The sequence below is a fragment of the Bombyx mandarina genome, chromosome 28, assembly GCF_030267445.1.
Source record: "Bombyx mandarina strain Sakado chromosome 28, ASM3026744v2".
In the NCBI taxonomy this organism is placed as follows: domain Eukaryota; kingdom Metazoa; phylum Arthropoda; class Insecta; order Lepidoptera; family Bombycidae; genus Bombyx; species Bombyx mandarina.
The window spans coordinates 4,124,073-4,142,775 of NC_143233.1; the positions used below are offsets into that span (position 1 = coordinate 4,124,073).

At 37.8% G+C, this 18,703-nt stretch overlaps 1 protein-coding gene across 3 annotated transcripts in view; it reads left to right on the forward strand.

Moving 5' to 3' along the window:
* LOC114243384 (multicopper oxidase 3) overlaps positions 1-18,703 on the forward strand; it is a 135,488-nt gene that overhangs the window by 48,862 nt on the left and 67,923 nt on the right. For all 3 annotated transcript variants that reach the window (XM_028174857.2, XM_028174856.2, XM_028174855.2), the window contains exon 2: positions 14,600-14,659. In XM_028174857.2, the coding sequence (XP_028030658.2) occupies positions 14,608-14,659 (52 nt within the window). In that variant the 5' untranslated portion in view covers positions 14,600-14,607. The remainder of the gene's footprint in view (positions 1-14,599; positions 14,660-18,703) is intronic.

Genomic DNA, 18,703 nt, shown 5'->3' on the forward strand with positions numbered 1-18,703 from the left:
AGATTGACGAGTGAACAAACTGACGGCTATCCTAGCGTTAAGTAATTATCGGAGCTCATAGATATCACGACGAGAATTCCGAAATTATACAACGGCTAAGCAGCCTTTCAAACCAAAACACATTTGTTTTTTGTGTTCGGAACATCAACAAAAGTCCTGGAGATGGAAAAAAAGAACAGAAAGAGGGAATTCCAAATACTTCCTCTTGAGAATCGAGCGTAGGACCGACGGTAGAATAATTATAATTCCCACACCTCTTAAAATTGAGGCCATCAGCGCAAAAGCGGCCTAAGCTTATCATAGCTAGTATGGAGGTTTGAATTTACTTCTACACTACTTCGCAAGCAAAAACAAGACGCGCGAAAATAATTTTTACAAAGCTATCTGTTATCTATCGCGGAAACTAGGGATAGGCTGGTTTTGCGTCAAAATTTATTTTGTTTCAAATAAATTGCAATTTAGAAGCACCAATTTTTAAAAATTGTGGTTTAGACCACTTTTACGCTGATGGCCTCAATTGTGTTTTCGATTTCACGACTTAACGGTATTTTACTTCATAAAGGTGATATAACAGGACACCGTACTATTCATTAATGAATTCCATGCGTAGAATACTAATTGTCACGGATTCGATCGTGGAACTTCTTGTTGCTTAGCTCATTAATTTGACCTTGTCGAGATCCGCCAGTATTTATTGTCCGGCTTGTCTGAGTATTCACGAAGGAATATATCGTATTCTCGCATTAAAACTGTACTAGAGGTCCCGCAGTGTCGAAATTCGACTATAATTAATTGGAATTGTAAGTTTGCACACTATTATGATTGTATTTTATACTTCTATAATCACAAATTTCGCCAAGGCTACACTATAAAAAAATATTAATAAAGACAAACAATATTTAATCCATTCTCAATTTGACAACAGACGTCAAGAACAAAAGTATGACAATAAATAGTATGCATGCGTGTGTGCGTCAAATACATGGTAGTGTGTGTAATGTTTTTTTTATTGATTTAATGTATATTTTAAGCATTCTTTTAAAAAAAAATAGCATTGTGCACTCCTTCTCTATATTCTCTATAAGTGTGGAAAATTTCATATTCCTCCGTCCGCGTAATTTTCGTAAAAAGGGATACAAAGTTTTTGCTTCACGTATTAATATATAGATAATTTCAAAATTTAGTAATTTTACAGGAGAGTGTTTTAAAGGTTTAACATGTGATATTTTTAATATTAATCATCTTTGCATGGTTAATTTTTAATTTTTTACAATTATATTATGTATCTTAAAGTAAGATAAACTTATGTATTAATTTTATTAATAGTAGCCAAACACAGGTAAACTAAAAAAGAAAACTAAAACTAAACTACGCTCTTTTGACAGTAGTAGTAGTAGTATTTAAAAACGCGAAACTAAATCGTAAAAGTAGTTTTAATTAGGTCTAATCAATTTTGTCAGTAATCTATATAATATTAATACGTGAAGCAAAAACTTTGCATCCCTTTTTCCGAAAATTGAGCGGACGGAGGAAAATGAAATTTCCCACACTTATAGAGATTATAGAGAAGGAGTGCAGAATGTTAATATTTTTGTAAAGTATGCATAAAAAATACATTAAATCAATAAGAAAAAACATTACACACACTACCGTGTATTTGACACACGCTATTTGATGCATCCTATTTGTTTATTATCAAACTTTTCTTATTGCTTATAGTCTGTGGTCAAATTGAGAATAGATTAAATATTGTTTGTTTTTATTAATATTTGCCTAAAGTGTACATAGTCTTGGCGAAATCTGTGATTGTAGAAGTATATATCTGACAATAGAATACAATTATTCAATAGACAATAGAGTACAAACTTATAATTTCAATTAATTATAGTCGAATTTCGACTACTGCGGGACCGCTAGACTAGTTGTACAAGTAAATTGCAACTCTCCGGTTGAGCCCCGCGGGCTCACCTACAAACGTTAGGGCGAAGCTGAAATAGCCTCTCAAGGCTATCAGCATAGGTGGGAAAAAAAAACACTAAACGTTCATGTAAGAATGAAATGTATTCCGTAGACAAGAAGTCTATTATTGTTTGATTAATCAAGTCTGCGGTGCCTGTCTGGATGACAAAATTTTGATCACGTTTCGTCATATTAAAGTACTTGATATTGACATATCTTTAAGTAACCAACCTATTATATTCAAAAGCACTGGTTATCTCGTGATAAATCGGTGATACTGAAAACTGCCTATCTAATAGTTAAGTCATTGCGGAGATGACCGTGCACAATTACGCAATATTTTTTCTCTAATCCTTAGTAGCTAAGGGACTATTCAAACTTCACGGGTCCAAGCTGAGAGAATTGCTAACACTAGCCCGCAAGAGTAGTGCTTCTCAAAATTTATAACCGGATCGGAATCGCGACCCACTGAGAAGATCCGGCGAGAAACTTAGTAGTCTTACGCGAAAGGTATGTTTGCGTGTTATTTTATTGACAGTAATTAGTGGTCGTCTGATAACCGATATACGACCATAATCATTGATGCCTGACGATTCATTTTAGATAGTTTGGTCCCGTTATCTTGATATTAATATTTTCAAAATGGAAAACGGACCAATTTGAACTTTGGCTACACTAAAGATCGTAAACAGTTACAAAAACAAAAAAAAACAATTGACAAATATTTTTATGACGCTGCGTTTTTTTCTTTTCTTTTTTTTTCTTTTTTCCTCTTCGATCAACAATAGTAACTACTAGTTACTATTATAATCTACTAGTAACTACTAGTTACTATTATAATCTACTAGTAACTACTAGTTACTATTATAATCTACTAGTAACTACTAGTTACTATTGATGATCGAAGTTTTTCCTATCTATGCTGATAGCCTTTAGAGGTTATTTAAACTTCGCCCTAACGTGTGTAGGTGAGCTCACGGGGCTCAAACCGGAGTGTTACTGACACTGGCCCTAGCAAGAGCAGTGCTTCGCAGAATCTACCACCGGATCGAAAACGCTACCCACTGAGAAGATCCGGCGAGAAACTCAGTGGGCTTTTTTTATTAGATGGTTAGTTATACTTAATATTCAAATGTAATAAAATCTTAGTCGTCTCTGACCACGACAAGTTCACAGTATTTGAAAGTAGTTTTAAATCGGAATGGACATACAAAATTAATGTTATTTTCTTTTTTGTTTGCTATTCGTATCGTAACATTCCAATCTGTATCTAGTAGATGAGCTTTCGTGGTGGGTATAGAAGCCGTGGTGTAGCGAGGGGTGAGGTAAGAGGGGGCATCATGCATCGTGCGCAACTCACAAAGGGGGGCGCCAAATGGTCCGCAAAACCAATTGCTGCATAATTTTTATTTTTATTGTAGTTGATTTCTGGAAAACATATTTTAAATTTAGTGCCAGTGATTAATCAAAGTTAATTCGTAAATAAAAAGAATTCAATGCATACGAATACGCCCGGTGTCTTTCGGTTAGAGCGTGTATGTATGTAAAGCCTAGAAGACTAAATTGATACGTTAATTTTTTTATTGCATAGATGGGTGGACGAGCTCAAAGCCCACCTGGTGTTAAGTGGTCACCGGAGCCCATGGACATCTACAACGTAAATGCCGCCACCCACCTTGAGATATGAGTTCTAAGGTCTTAGTATAGTTACAACGGCTGCCCCGCCCTTCAAACCGAAACGCATGACTAGTTCACGGCTGAAACAGGCAGGGCGGTGGTACCTACCCGCGCGGACTCAGAAGACGTCCTACCACCAGTATTTACGCCAATTATAATTTTGCGGGTTTGATTTTTATTGCACGATGTTATTCCTTCACCGTGGAAGTCAATCGTGAATATTTGTTAAGTACGTATTTCATTAGAAAAATTAGTACCTGCTAGCGGAATTCGAACACCGTTGCATCGCTTCATACGAATGCACCAGACGTCTTATCCTTTAGGCCACGACGACTTCATTTTCACTACTTTTCATATCACCTACCACCAGTATTTTCTTCGATTATCCCTTGTCGAGGAAACATCTAGAACCACATTAATGGACGCGGACGGATTGTCGTCGAATAGAATATAACAAACGCGAGGTTAAGTCGTAAAAGCAATTTTTGTTGTTTTTAAAATTTTTAAAACAAAACAAAACAACAACAAAAAAAAAACAAAGTAATACCTCAAATTCTATGGAAACATTACGAAAATTCGTCTCTTTTGAAGACTCTACACGTATTGTAATAATCATTAATATTATCTTTATGTGTAGTTGCATGCAATGTATTTTATTTACACTTAGTACACACGCTAGTAATGAACTCAGCACGGTGTAAAAACTTTAGTATTTTTTCTTGGCAATACAGTTACAAATTATTGTAGGGTAAAGCGCAGAACTGCATTAACAATGTTGATCAAAGTCATGTTTTTTCTAGCGCATGCAAAATTATTACTTTTAATGCTTATTGCATGCTTTTTTAGTTTGTAAGCAAATATTAAGTATTTCTTGTAGGAGTGGAAGTAAAACTGTTTTGTCTTTCATAAGAATAAAGATTAACAATAAATAATCGGATTAGAAAATCGGCTGATAAACAAAAAAATATTTGACTATTATATTTGACTAGCGACCCACCCTCGCTTCGCTTCGGAAACATTAAATGTTATTATTGATAGCTGTGTCCCGCGTTGCTACCCGCGGTTATTGTCGTAACGCGGGTGACGCCGCGGGGCGAAGCTAGTCTAAAAAAGTAGCGTAAGTTACTCCTTATATCATCAGCTACCTATCAGTGAAAGTCTCGTCAAAATCGGTCCAGCCCTCGCTTCGCTTCGGAAACATTAAATATTATTATTGATAGCTGAGTACCGCGATGTTACCCGCGGTTATTGTCGTACCGTGGGTGACGCCGCGGGGCGAAACTAATCTACAAAAAGTAGCCTAAGTTACTCTTTATATCATCAGCTACCTGTCAGTGAAAGTCTCGTCAAAATCGGTCCAGCCGTTCCAGAGTGGTGATTGCTCGTGAGGCGCATAGCATCTGCCCACAGCAATGATACTGGATGACTATTACGACGACTCTGACAAGAGTGCTACGACAAGGAAAAAAAATCTTTCGAAATTTAAAACTTTTAAACTGCTGTAAAGTTGCAAAAATTTCGCTAAAACCAAATAGTCTTTCACTTCTCGATACAGATGTAGTTATGAAATATATTTATTTATAGTTATATGTACTAGTAGTAACTAGAGGTATTGAGAGTCGCTCACCCGTACCTCTAAAGCAGTGATTCTCAACCTTTTATTTGTTGCGGCACATATTTAACGATTTTAAAATTTGGCGGCACACAAAGAAAAAGATTTAAACTATTTACTTTCTAAAACACTGCATAAAACGTTTATAAAAACCATTAAATATACGAAATAAACTAATATATGCTTTAATAATATTTAAACGTTTAAAAAGGGATTAATTACAAGCTAATAATAAAGAAAATCTTATTTGATATAATTTAATAATATTAACATCATTATATATTGGCAAAATTTGGCGGCACACTTTTGAAATTTCGCGGCACACAAAAGTGTCGCGGAACAGTGGTTGAGAATCACTGCTCTAATGAATAACCGGACAAGCTATTATCATTAGTCGAAAGCATTAAAACGACAAGCTCGCGTCGGAGTTCACGCGAGGGTTCCGTATTCAAAATTAAGCTTCATTGTTGGAGTTGAAAGTAAATAATAAAGTTATATTTTGACACGTCAGCTTCAAGGTGATTTTAGCGACAGTAGCAAGTAGTCCGATTTGGATTCCGGGTCGGAGCAAACATCTTTCTTGGAAAAGTTCGGAAAACAGGAGAAAATCCCCCCATTAAAAATCGCGTATTTTTTTATTGCTTGCATGAGTGAACGAGCTCACGGCCCACTTGGTGTTAAGTGGTAACCGGAGCCCATAAACATCTACAATGTAAATGTCGCCAAATGTCCCTTGAGACATGAGTTATAAGGCCTCAGTTAAGCTCAATACGAGCGGTATGAACGATCTCACTCGTGCTTGTTCCTAACTCTGATTCTGATTTTTTAATCTAGACAGACTAGTCAAAATTGTGACGTCTTTTCAGGTATTTCTTAAAGTCCGAAATTGTAAAATAAAAATTTTAAACCCGAGATTAAATCAAGTTGTTTTGATGACATCCAATATTTATATAGTAAATGGATTGGCCACACATAATTCATTATTTAGGTGTTTTCAGAAGAAAAAAATTATGTTTGAGAATTAACTGGTGGCCCGGAGGCCTTTTCAGTTTTACCAGGGCAGGTGGGCGAGTAAAGGCTCAGTCAGGAGGGGTGAGATTTGCTAACAGCTACCCAAGCGCCTCTAAAGGAGACCTAACAACTCAAGAGTAGCTGTTTCGCGAATGAATCTACTATCGGATCTGAATCGCGACCCGCTGAGAAGATCCGGCGAGAAACTCAGCGGGCTGATGCTTAGGTTAGGTTGCACGCCTAGTGTTTTTTTTTTTTTTTTTTTTTTTATTGCTTAGGTGGGTGGACGAGCTCACAGCCCACCTGGTGTTAAGTGGTTACTGGAGCCCATAGACATCTACAATGTAAATGCGCCACCCACCTTGAGATATAAGTTCTAAGGTCTCAGTATAGTTACAACGGCTACCCCACCCTTCAGACCGAAACGCATTACTGCTTCACGGCAGAAATAGGCGGGGTGGTGGTACCTACCCGTGCGGACTCACAAGAGGTCCTACCACCAGTGAACCAGTTATTTCAGTTTTCACCAGTACACCAGTTATTTCTGAACATCAGAGGGTTTTAGAGTAAGTGTATTTTTCCAATTCACAGTCACGGTGTAATTACGATGGTTTCGTTACAGCTGTTTGACTACGGAACTCTAAAACCAGCAATGGTCACCACCGAACCGCTTATCACCTGTAAGTCACGAATAAACCATCGCGAATCATTTGAAACGGATTCTTCGCAAACAAATAGTTATCAGTAAGCTAAAATCGAACAAAGAAACTTATCTCATGTGTTTATTTTTTCATAAAAAATTTTTCAAACAAATTGTTTTACGTGGCCATTAAGTTCTTGTTTATTGTTTGTTCGTGACTATTTGTTTTCTAAACGGCTTAACTTAACGACGATACGACGCTTCGAATTCATTAGCGCATTCATAATTTCTTTTGCCGGTAACTTTAAGTCTACGGGCACGAAACTTGCGATGGCTGAGCGATGGCGGCAGCGAGGCGACGCGACACGGGGCGGTCAGGCAGCGATATCTCACGCGGGCACAAAACAAGCTGGCGAGCAGTCGCGCTCATACAGTGTTGTGCGAATCATGAGTTTACGTCGAAAAGAACTATTGGAGCCTAGCCCCTGATGAGGGAATTATTATTATTACTTAGAGATGGTGTTCATCCAATAAATCAACGAAGACGCTATTGGGGAGAATTTTCTACGCTTTATTACGCACTAAGGTGGCATTCAATGAAATTTTAAATTCCTTGTTAAATTATAAATTCCTCATTATCAATTTCCATTACTAAAATAATAACTGAACACAACACTGTGTACCCGTGCAAGCGACGAAACCAAACTAGTTCGTTCTCGTCGCTTCCGCGTCACCGTCGCCCCATCATCGCCCGTACATCGCTCGATCGCCCCGCTCCGCCATCGCCCGTTTCGTGCCCGTCTCCATACTGTGCAATAGGAGTGGGTAATATCGGTTTTGCCGCGTATCGAATCGTATCTATATATCGAGGATCAATATCGGATATTGAATCTATATATTTTCTGAATCTATATATTGATGGATGCTAGTAGATTTTCTCGATTCATGATATTTGAGATTTGAAACGATACGCTGATATAATATCGTAGTAGATATAGATTTAAGTCAACGTTATACGGTTGGTTTTCTGATATCAATTTATAATATGATCTTAAAGTAATAAAAAGAACATGAAAATAAAAATATCAAAAAAACTTTCCTTCATGCTTTTACCAGGCTTAGGACTGGCTACATTATTTTCAGTTTTTAGTATTTTGTGTCTTAATTTAAAATTACAAAATATACCAAAAGAGTGTAGATTTCAAAAGTTTAATACAAACACAAGAAATAAACTCAATTATTTGGATTCAACTAAAAATAGAAAAATGTGTACTTTAAAAATCAAACACAAAAAACTTTTAAGTATTTATAAACACTTGTCCAAAAATTCTAGTTCAAGGTCAAAGCGCGTGAAATTAAATTCAACGATGCAAATAGGCTATACTGCATTCAAGTTAGGGTCGAAAGTTGAAACTTCTTTCCTTAATTGTATCCTGCTGATACGCTAAGAATAATCTACAGACATATGGACTTAAATATAAGGTTTACAATTGTATGGATAATGCCTGTTTCTGTTTCATTCATCACATGATATCCCTATCGTGCGCTCACTCACTCTGGCCGATTCGATACGAACCAAACGAATATTGCTGATATTAACGAATCGGTACGATATGCCGATGCACATCACATCGAGTAATATCGTGTATCGGCTGATATCGAAATATAGATTTCGATTCACGAATCGGTACGATATGGCGATGCGCATCACATCGAGCAATATCGTGTATCGGCTGATATCGATATATAGATTTCGTGCGGGGCGATATCGGATTCAACGATATTGCTGCGATATATAGATATTGAATCTATATACGATTTATATCACCCACTCCTACTGTGCAATGCTTTTGTATACATCGCCGTCGCGCCGCTGTCGCCATCGCTCGGCCATCGCAAGCTTCGTGTCCGTAGACTAAGTTTGTCAAGTACTAGCGTGACTCGATCCCGTTTGCTTTGTCTTTATCGATATGTAAGTGAAATTTTTGGCTATCGTGGCCTAGTGGACAAGACGCCCGTCATATGTTCGCTCGTATTCAGCTTCTTCTTTTTTCCTACCTAAGCTGCTAGCCTTGAGAGGCTATTTCAGCGTAACCTTAACTAGTAGGTGAGCTCACGGGGCTCAAACATGACAACGTTGCTAACACGAACCCTAGCAAGGGCCGTGCTTCGCAGAATCTACCACCGGATCGGAAACGCGACCCACTGAGAAGATCCGACGAGAAACTCAGTGGGCTAAGCCGCTTTTCACCTCGAGATGTGAAGTCGTAGACTCGATTTCATTGTACAACGATTGTCATGCCCTATAATTCGTAGAAACTTTCGCGGTAGAAGTATCGCAGTGGTATTCTCCCAAGTAGGTTAACATTACACTTTACCACCAGTAAATGCCAGTTGGTGGCAGTGCGTTGATAAAATACTTAGAGAACGCTGCTGCTCATACTCCACTGAATCATTTAGTCGCCATCTAGGCATTCACGGGAAGAGATGTGGTGGTGGTGGTGGACCAAACAGAGTTTTGAATTTTGCCAAATTTTTCTGGTCGCGCACGATTTGAATTTTTCGGGAATGCTGTCAGGTAGATAGTGCATAGTACACAAGTGGGGCGTATGGTCGTTCTACAAAGGCAATCAATTTTTTAATTATTTTTTTTCCAACTCGTATTTATTCGATTTCTAATTTATAGTCCGGCCGCTGAAATAATGCGTTCCAGGCATATCATGATCGAACGCACGAAGTAGATTTGAGAAGGTGTTGAGTTTGTGATGAAAAGAAATGATGTATTTTTGAATTTTTGTCTTACTAATGAACAATTATCTCACTAAGCTTATGATAAATGTTGTAATGTTAGCTAAATCCAGTTTTTAAATCTCATAAGCATTTCGTGCCCATTTAGAACAGAAAGCAATATAATCTTATAGTAAAAATTCATTCTCTGAATCATTCTTTCTTGATAATGGCTTTACTTTCAAACACTCTACAAATAACGATCTAAAGCCCAAGGTCACGAAGGGCACAGGATGTCCTTAACTGCTTAAATAGTATTCACTGTCGAGATTTAGCCTCGAGAAAGACATTGAAAAGATTGGCGGTGGTGCGTGAAATTGTCAATTGTTTAAAATTTATTACTGTATACGATTTTGTTGGCGCTTACAGTTAGTAGAAAAATTAGTCTGACGTTATAATGTTATTGATGACCATTGATCAATGACCATTCATCGATTCTTCATTTGGATCGGGTTTGTGGTTCAAAATCGAAGGTGCAGCGGTGAAGTGAATCTTTACTGGTGGCAGGACGTCTTGTGAGTTCGCACGGGTAGGTACCACCACCCTGCCTATATCTGCGGTGAAGCAGTTTGAACCGTTTCGGTTTGGATGGTGCGGCAGCCGTTGTAAACTATACTGAGACCTTAGAACTCGTATCTTAAGGTGGGTAGCGGCTTTGGCGTTGTAGATGTCTATGGGCTCCCGTAACCACTTAACAGCAAGCTGTGAGCTGGTCTACCCGTCAATACAATAAATAAATAAAAGAGCATCGAATGTACAGATTTACAGCAAACTTAAAACTTGACAGTATAATCAATATTTTCTGCATTAAATATTTATTGAGGTAGGTTAATACGTACATGGTACTGGAGTGGAGACCTCGTACTGGACGTCGTAACATGAGCAGCCAACCAATGAGGTGGACCAAAAATATTGGTCAAAATATCTGGTAGGGAATGGATGCGAAAGGCAAGACTACACTACACCTACACTCAGCATTGGGTGGATATCCTTTAATAACTTTCTCCTGGATTATCCTGCGCGAATCCTGCCTGTCCTCAGTGGGTGAATGGCAACGTGGATTGAAGTGTTGAGAGTAGAGCGTATCTGGCCCGACCAGCTCATTGGACTTCTGTCTCTGGACCTTCTTCCGCATACCTTGCTTGTTACCAGTAGCTTCTTTAAATTGTCACCTCTCTTTCTGGATAACATGACTTATCACCTCTCTTTCTATCTGACTGGCTCTGGCTTTCTGGCTCTTTCTGGCGTCTGCCTACAAGGGCAATAAAAATATCTTTTGAGACCATGACCTCTTTGCCATCGGAAAACCGGTCACTAGTTTTTCTCAACTAGTATGTGCACTGCTTTCATTCAATGCGTTTCAAGGAATCGCCTTTGGGACTTACTACCCTACTCTGGCATGAACTCCATTAAGGAGATTTATTAGAAGACTTGAGTTGTAAGCAGAGGCCTACTTATGCTAGTTTTAACCTTCTTCTATAAATGAATTACTGTTCGTTAGTCTCGCTAAAACTCGAGAACGGCTAGACCGATTTGGCTAATTTTGGTCTTGAATTATTTGTGGAAGTCCAGGGAAGGTTTAAAAGGTAAATAAATGAATGAAAATGCTCGGAATTAAATAATAATAACAATTTTGTTTTTCCTTTGCTGTATCCCCCTTCCGGACGGATTCCTTTTGTTTGTTTTAAGTTTATTTATCGATTGAGGCACTACAAAGTCTGCCGGGTCAGCTAGTCGCTTATAAATAAGAGCGTAAGTTCGTGTTCTTGAACATATACTAACTTATGCCATACGAATTGTAAGTTCATAAGATTTTACGACTTTAGAACGTAAATTAAATTATCTCGACAACTATTTACATTTATTTCGTTGTTTTGGTAATTTTGTAGGTTGTTAGTCCGAACATTGAATGCTATCTATCATCCAGAACATTATTAGAGTTGAGTATTTGTCGCAGCCCGAAGTGTAATCGAGGTATTTGTGCAGTTGAGACTTTGACGTTATGTCCATAGAGCCTAATTTCGTTTGTCGAAGCATATCCGCAAAACATATAACTTTTTGGTATTTAAAAAAAATTGAATATACGAGATTTTCCTTATAATTTGATAAAGAAGTATTGAAAGGATAGATGCATAGCACAGAAAAAATAATCGACTAATTTATTACCAGGGTCAAAGCCTTGAGTTAGCCATCGTGTCGACTCTCCGACTATTTCGTAACTAATCTGACATCTGACAATAGGTACATCTAACAAGAATGACGTGATTTACGTACAAAATAAGATATTATATTGCAATCCTGCTGCTAACGCTACTAGGGTTGTCAATTCTTTTAAAATATTTTTTATTGTTTACTATTCGGGTTTTTTTCTGCGTAAGCTTACGATTGTTAACTTAGCATATTTCGAAGCATCTTTCACGGTGTGTTCCTAAGCGGGACCTGTGTGCTTAGTGCGAGTTTTTTAACGTTTACGACCACGTCAAAGTTAACTCAAATTTGTAAGAAATTAACTAAAAAACTCGCCCTAAACACACATGTCTCAAGATGAGGGTATTTACCTTGTAGATGTCCATTGGTAACTACTTAACACCATATATATAACATAGAAGTACATTATCGGTTGTGCCTGTTACAGACTCATTTACGATAATCGTAATGAAATAACTCATAAAAAATATACCTTTTGTTTGTCCTACAATTTTAAAATTATATGTACTTAAATATATTTTATTCAACCGTTTTCTGGTTGACATCCCTAATGTGTTTATTACCTACAAATTAAGTATGACGTATTAATGTAAATTATAATTTTATTTTGTCATTGTGTCTTTTAGTTCAAGTATATTGTATTAATTAAATTATTCAACTATTTTTGTTTTTGGTGTGAAATAATATTTGAATGCAAAAATCTGAGTGGTTTTCTGAAAATATTATTACAATAGTCCCACTTAGTTAATTTTACAAAAGAGCACGTAGACACAGCCCACTGAGTTTCTCGCCGGATCTTCTCAATGGGTCCCGATTCTGATCCGGTGGTAGAATCTGCGAAGAACTGCTCTTGCTAAGGCTAGTGTTCGCCAGTTTTCTCAGGTTGAGCCCGTGAACTCAGTTGGCGGTTCGTAGCTTGTAAACCTCGCGACCTTGCTTTTTTTATTGTCCGTGTAGACAGAGGAGCGTACGATCCACCTGATGGTAAGTGGTTACCGTCACCCCTTGAGGTCAGCAATGCCAGGGGCAGAGCCAAAGTCCTGTCTACCGTTATATCGCCTATTCTACCTTTTCAGTACCAGACATTTGGGCATCGAGTAGCGATGAAGCTATTTAGTTCCGCTTTAACTACCACTCAATAATTGGTGGTAGGACCTCTTGTGAGTCCACGCGGGTAGGTACCACCACCTCCACCACCACCATCAGTAATTACGCAAATTATAATTTTGCGGGCTTTATTTTTATTACACGATGTTATTATTCCTTCACCGTGGAAGTCAATCGTGAACATTTGTCGAGTACGTATTTCATTAGAAAAAATAGTACCCACCTGAGATTCGAACACCGGTGCCTCGCTCAACAGGAATGCACCGGACGTCTTATACTTTAGGCCACGACAACTTCAAAACGACGGCTATCCCACTCTTCAAACCGGAACTACTGCTGTGCGGCAATTACTTAAGTAATGTTGGCTACCAATGCTAGTTCACGTCCATTAGTAGAATCCTCATAATTCGCATAATATTGCTTTTGTATTTTGTTTTTTGTAATTTGTCATTTTTTCCATTCATTTTCATTACTACCGAATTAAACAATTCGCTTTCGGCAAAAAATATAATGTTATAAGAAATTTAAGTCACGAGGTATTCGAACTTTAGTTGCGGTTTTGTTAATTATTTACTCTTTATTGTGTTTAAGTCGTATTGCGAGTTAAATTGAGACTTAGACTTAATCATGAACATGAGCTCCTTCACGCCTCCCATTCCCGATCCTGCGGACAGAATGGAAAGCAGTCGCCGTCGCCCCAAACACGTCATTTCGGATCCTCCCGATCCGCTAACGGTGCTTTTAGGTAACTCAAGCACCGGTCATAAATTAACCCTCAGACACAGTCCACTGAATCTCGCCTGAATTTCTCGCCGAATCTTCTCAGTGGGTCGCGTTTCCGATCCGGTGGTAGATTCTGCGAAGCACGGCTCTTGCTAGGGTTCGTGTTAGCAGCGTCAACAGATTTGAGCCCCGTGAGCTCACCTAGTACTTAAGGCGACGCTGATATAGCCACTCAAGGCTATCAGCTTAGGTAGAAAAAAAAAATCACGCCTCTATAATTATTAATATTGAGTGTTTTTCAAGATGAAAGTCTTTTAATAAAACAAAAATTTGATGATCAAACAAAAATTGTTTCATAGAATCAATGCGTTTTGTTTGTCCAGTGATACATCAGAATACGCCCTCTTGGCCTCTTGGCTAAGTCTTTGCTCGCCCATCTGTCCTGGTGAAAATGGAAAGACCTCCAGGCCGCTAGTAAGCACTCAATCACAAAAATAGATCAGAATATGTTTTTTTTTATTGCTTAGGTGCGTGGACTAGCTCACAGCCCACCTGGTGTTAAATAGTTACTGGAGCCCATAGACATCTAAAAAGTAAATGCGCCACCCACCTTGAGATATAAGTTCTAAGGTCTCAAGTATAGTTATAACGGCTGCCCCAGCCTTCAAACCGAAACGCATTACTGCTTCACGGCAGAAATAGGCGGGGTGGTGGTAGCTACCCGCGCGGACTCACAAGAGTCCTACCACCATTAGTAGTCTTAGTATAGTCATACGTATTGTTTTTCTGATTTTTATAGGTTTTGACTGTCCAAACAGGCAGAGGTTAGGGTCAATAAAGAAATCGCTTTAACAAATAATTTTTGTTTGTTTCAGATTTAAATATGCATCCCAGAACAGGAAATTTAGTTTGCGTCGTATTCCTAGTAGTACTGGGTGAGTTTTTATTTATCTTCTAGAATTGGAAGACTTTTTTTATAGTATAGATACTTTTAAATGTGTACTAGAGTTAATGAAAATTGAAAATTGAATTGGTTAGTGACACCTTGAGATTTGACCAAGTGTCAATTATTTTGGAGTGGTTGTGGGATAAAAAAGGCAAAGTATATAGGCATCCATCCTTTTTTTGTTGGTAGCCTAAGAGATTATTCCAGCTACGCACAAACGGGTAGGTGAGCTCACGGGCTCAACCTGAGAGAATTTGCTAACACTAGCCCTAGCAAGGGCAGTGCTTAGCACAATCTACCACCGGATCGAAATCGCGATCCACTGAAAAGATCCGGCAAGAAACTCAGTGGGCTGTAAACACATCCTCATGAGTCTAATAAAACATTTTACCACCAACTTTACGTCAGACCCAGAATAATGTACAACAACCTTAATAAGCTTCAGCTTTATTAGGTGTTAGTTTATTAGAATGGGGCTATAATCGGTGACAGATGCGATTGATTGTGAAACAGTCGATTCCCAACACACTAGAAACATCTGGAACTATAAAATAAAACGTTTTTGTCGTATGTTAGAAGATTTTGTAGTTATCGTGGCCTAAAGGATAAGACGTCCGGTGCATTCGTATGCGATGCAACGGTGTTCGAATCCCGCAGGCGGGTACCAATTTTTCTAATGATATACGTACTTAACAAATGCTCACGATTGACTTCCACGGTGAAGGTGTGTCCATCGTGTAATAAAAATCACACCTGCAAAATTATAATTTGCGTAAATACTGATGGTAGGACCTCTCGTGAGTCCGCACGGGTAGTTCTACCACCCTGCCTATTACTGCCGTCAAGCAGTAATGCGTTTCGGTTTGAAGGGCCGGGCAGCTGCTGTAACCATACTGAGACCTTAGAACTTATATCTCAAGGTGGGTAGCGCATTTACGTTGTAGATGTCTGAATATTATGTCTTTTTGCATTATTTCATACATAAAGTTAGATTGAAATGTTATTATCAGTGTTTCACGAGAAACTCGTCCGTGACCTTGCTCTACGCGTGCCGGCTTCAGCGAATGTAACCAGAATCCCTTTCTGAAATTGAATCAGGGCTTTAATACCTTACAATTTGGTTTCGCATCATCATTGGGAACAAGAAATCGAATGTGATATAAATTTTGAACCCAAAAACGTAAAACAAAGACACATTTACGTACTCATACTAATTCATAGTTCGTGATCTAAAATCCGATAATAATTACTATCGTCTCAACATTTGAATTCATTTAATGTACTTAATACTTTTTTCTTTTGAAATCGATATTTTGAAATACAAAAAAGGAATAATTTTTTCTTGATAAATAACTAGATAAAGCTTATCAATAGTTACTATACAAAAGAATAAAAAGAAGATATAATATGTATGTGTATTTACTGGTAGTAGGACCTCTTGTGAGTCTGCGCGGGTAGGTATCACCACCCTGCCTATTTTTGCCGTGAAGCAGTAATGCGTTTGAAGGGTAGGGTAGCCGTTGCAACTATACTGAGACCTTAGAATTTATATCTCAAGTTGGGTGGCACATTTAACGTTGTAGATGTCTATGGGCTCCAGTAACCACTTAACACCAGGTGTGCTGTGAGCTCGTCCATACATCTAAGCAATAAAAAAAATATGTATTATATGTATACAGAATTTAAAATAAACAATTTTAAAATTACAAGATCTAAAATTTAATAAAACTTTAGATCTTGTAATTTAAATATGTAATTTAATTCTTGTAATTTAACTTACCAATTAAAAATTACATGATCTAAAGTTTAATAAAACTCTAAAACAAAGTTTAATAAAACTTTAAAACAAAGTTTAATAAAACTTTAGATCATGGTAATTTTTAATTGGTATTTTAATGTTTAATTGTGAAGTTATTACTTTATTGCTCATTTTGCCTTCAACATTTGGATGTTTCAATTGTCACTGAACCGATATAACTAACAGTAAACATAAGAAAATCACAAGATATCTTCGAGTTACATTTTAGTTTCGTAACTAGTAGAAACCGGTCAGGTGTGACTATTGTTAAATCTGTCAAAAGCATAGATTTTTTGAAGTAATTGCGCGCTGCAGGTGCGGCGTTGAAGGTACTAGACTACCAGAATAACCTCCCCTGCAGTGCCAACCATAATGGTACCAAGTTTCATCACAATCGCATATGGAATAGGAGGGTAGAGGACAAACACATAAAAAATAGAACTACCCTATAAACTTTCAAATACCAAATTCACCGTCTTTAAGGTAAATTAAAAAAGAAGCTCTTGCATTAAATAAAAACAGGCGTCTGAAACTATATTTCGGGACACCCATTGGAGTCACCTGGGACGGACTAATGGGCTATTGTACCGAGACGGCCGATGTAGAGTCGTCGACTATTGTCTTGACGACCTGTCGGTAGTGAGTCCTTTCTCAAGGCGTAGTCTCTCGGCAGGAATTAGAAGAAGAGGTCCCCGGTCTTCCTCTTCTCCATCTTCTTCTCTGGAGGCACCGGAGTCTGACATAACCCGGTCTGCTACCCCCCTCGACCAGATATCCGTAAATGGATTCCCCAGCGTTAAAAAAAAGGTTTTGTACCGCGAATCTTATTGTAGTGCACGGGGAATCGTCTGATGGGTAGGGCCTAAAAACATCCTTGGGCCCGTGGTCTGCTCCCAAAGTCTGCAGACTGTCAAGTTCCACAAACCACGCGGGCTTTTTAAGTGCGGACACCTCTTATGATACGGCCTTATGCTGAACAAAAAAAAGGTTTTTTTGCTATATGCTTCTTAGTTTGATAATGACGTACAACCCTACCCACCATTCATCCCTTATTCCTCTTATATAAAGGTGAAATTACGCCACTACATTTGAAAACGATTGATTGATTGCTCAACGCATCGACTTTGTGTTTTTGCATTTGCATAACTTTCACTACACTACGTTTTAAATTAGATTCGAAATGGTAATTGTATATTTCGGTATCATGTATTGAGGTGTGTCCATTTTAATGAGCATCGTTCATTTAACGTATCGGGAACTGAGCTTAAATTGTCAAATGAAACATTTATGCTACTGGAATTACAGTACATTTTACCTTGGCAGTGAAATGTTTTTCCGGTTCACTGATTATGCAATTTTGGCACGATGCGAAAAGTCTTTTCCATAATAAAATACTAATAACAATTACGCAAAATTTCAAATCGCTCAGATATACACGACAACTGTCAACTGTGATTTTTCATTTCCTCATTTGGATGCTACGTCGTCAAGATAAAGAAATCACTGCATAGTATAAAACAAAGTCGCTTTCTCTGTCCCTATATCTGTCTGTCCCTATGTATGCTTAAATCTTTAAAACTACGCAACGGATTTTGATGCGGTTTTTTTAATAGATAGAGTGATTGAAGAGGAAGGTTTATATGTACTTATAATAACATCCATTAAATAGTGGAGAAATCAATAATAAATTACAGTTTCCGAAGCGAAGCGAGGGCGGGTCGCTAGTAACCTATAAAATAGCATTGCTGACGTCCATGAGCGACGGTAACCACTCACCATCAGGTGGGCCGTATGCTCGTCTGCCTATACGTTAATTAAAAAAAAATATTTATATTCATTAAATTCTACGATTTATTTACTAATTATTATTTCAAGAGATTCAAACCGACAATGACTGGTCAAATGACCGTCAACAACAAATATTAATCTAAGATTAGTTTCGTAATAATTTCGTAACGTGTCTAATCTACAATCTAAATAGTTCTAACCTAGTTTAAAATAACGTGTTAGCGGGTAATGTTCTTTGTTGTATCTGTTATAGAATGCTCACTTAGTTTTAAGTGTCTCGTTACGGGTTAGTTTGGGTTCGAGATGCTTAAACATACAATTGCATGTGAACTGTTATGTGGATATTGTGTTTATTGTTTTCTTTTTTTAATTTTGTAATGGATAAACGAGATCACTGCCCGTTTTGTGTTAGTGGGCTGATGGGGCCCAAATATAAAGCCACTTTAA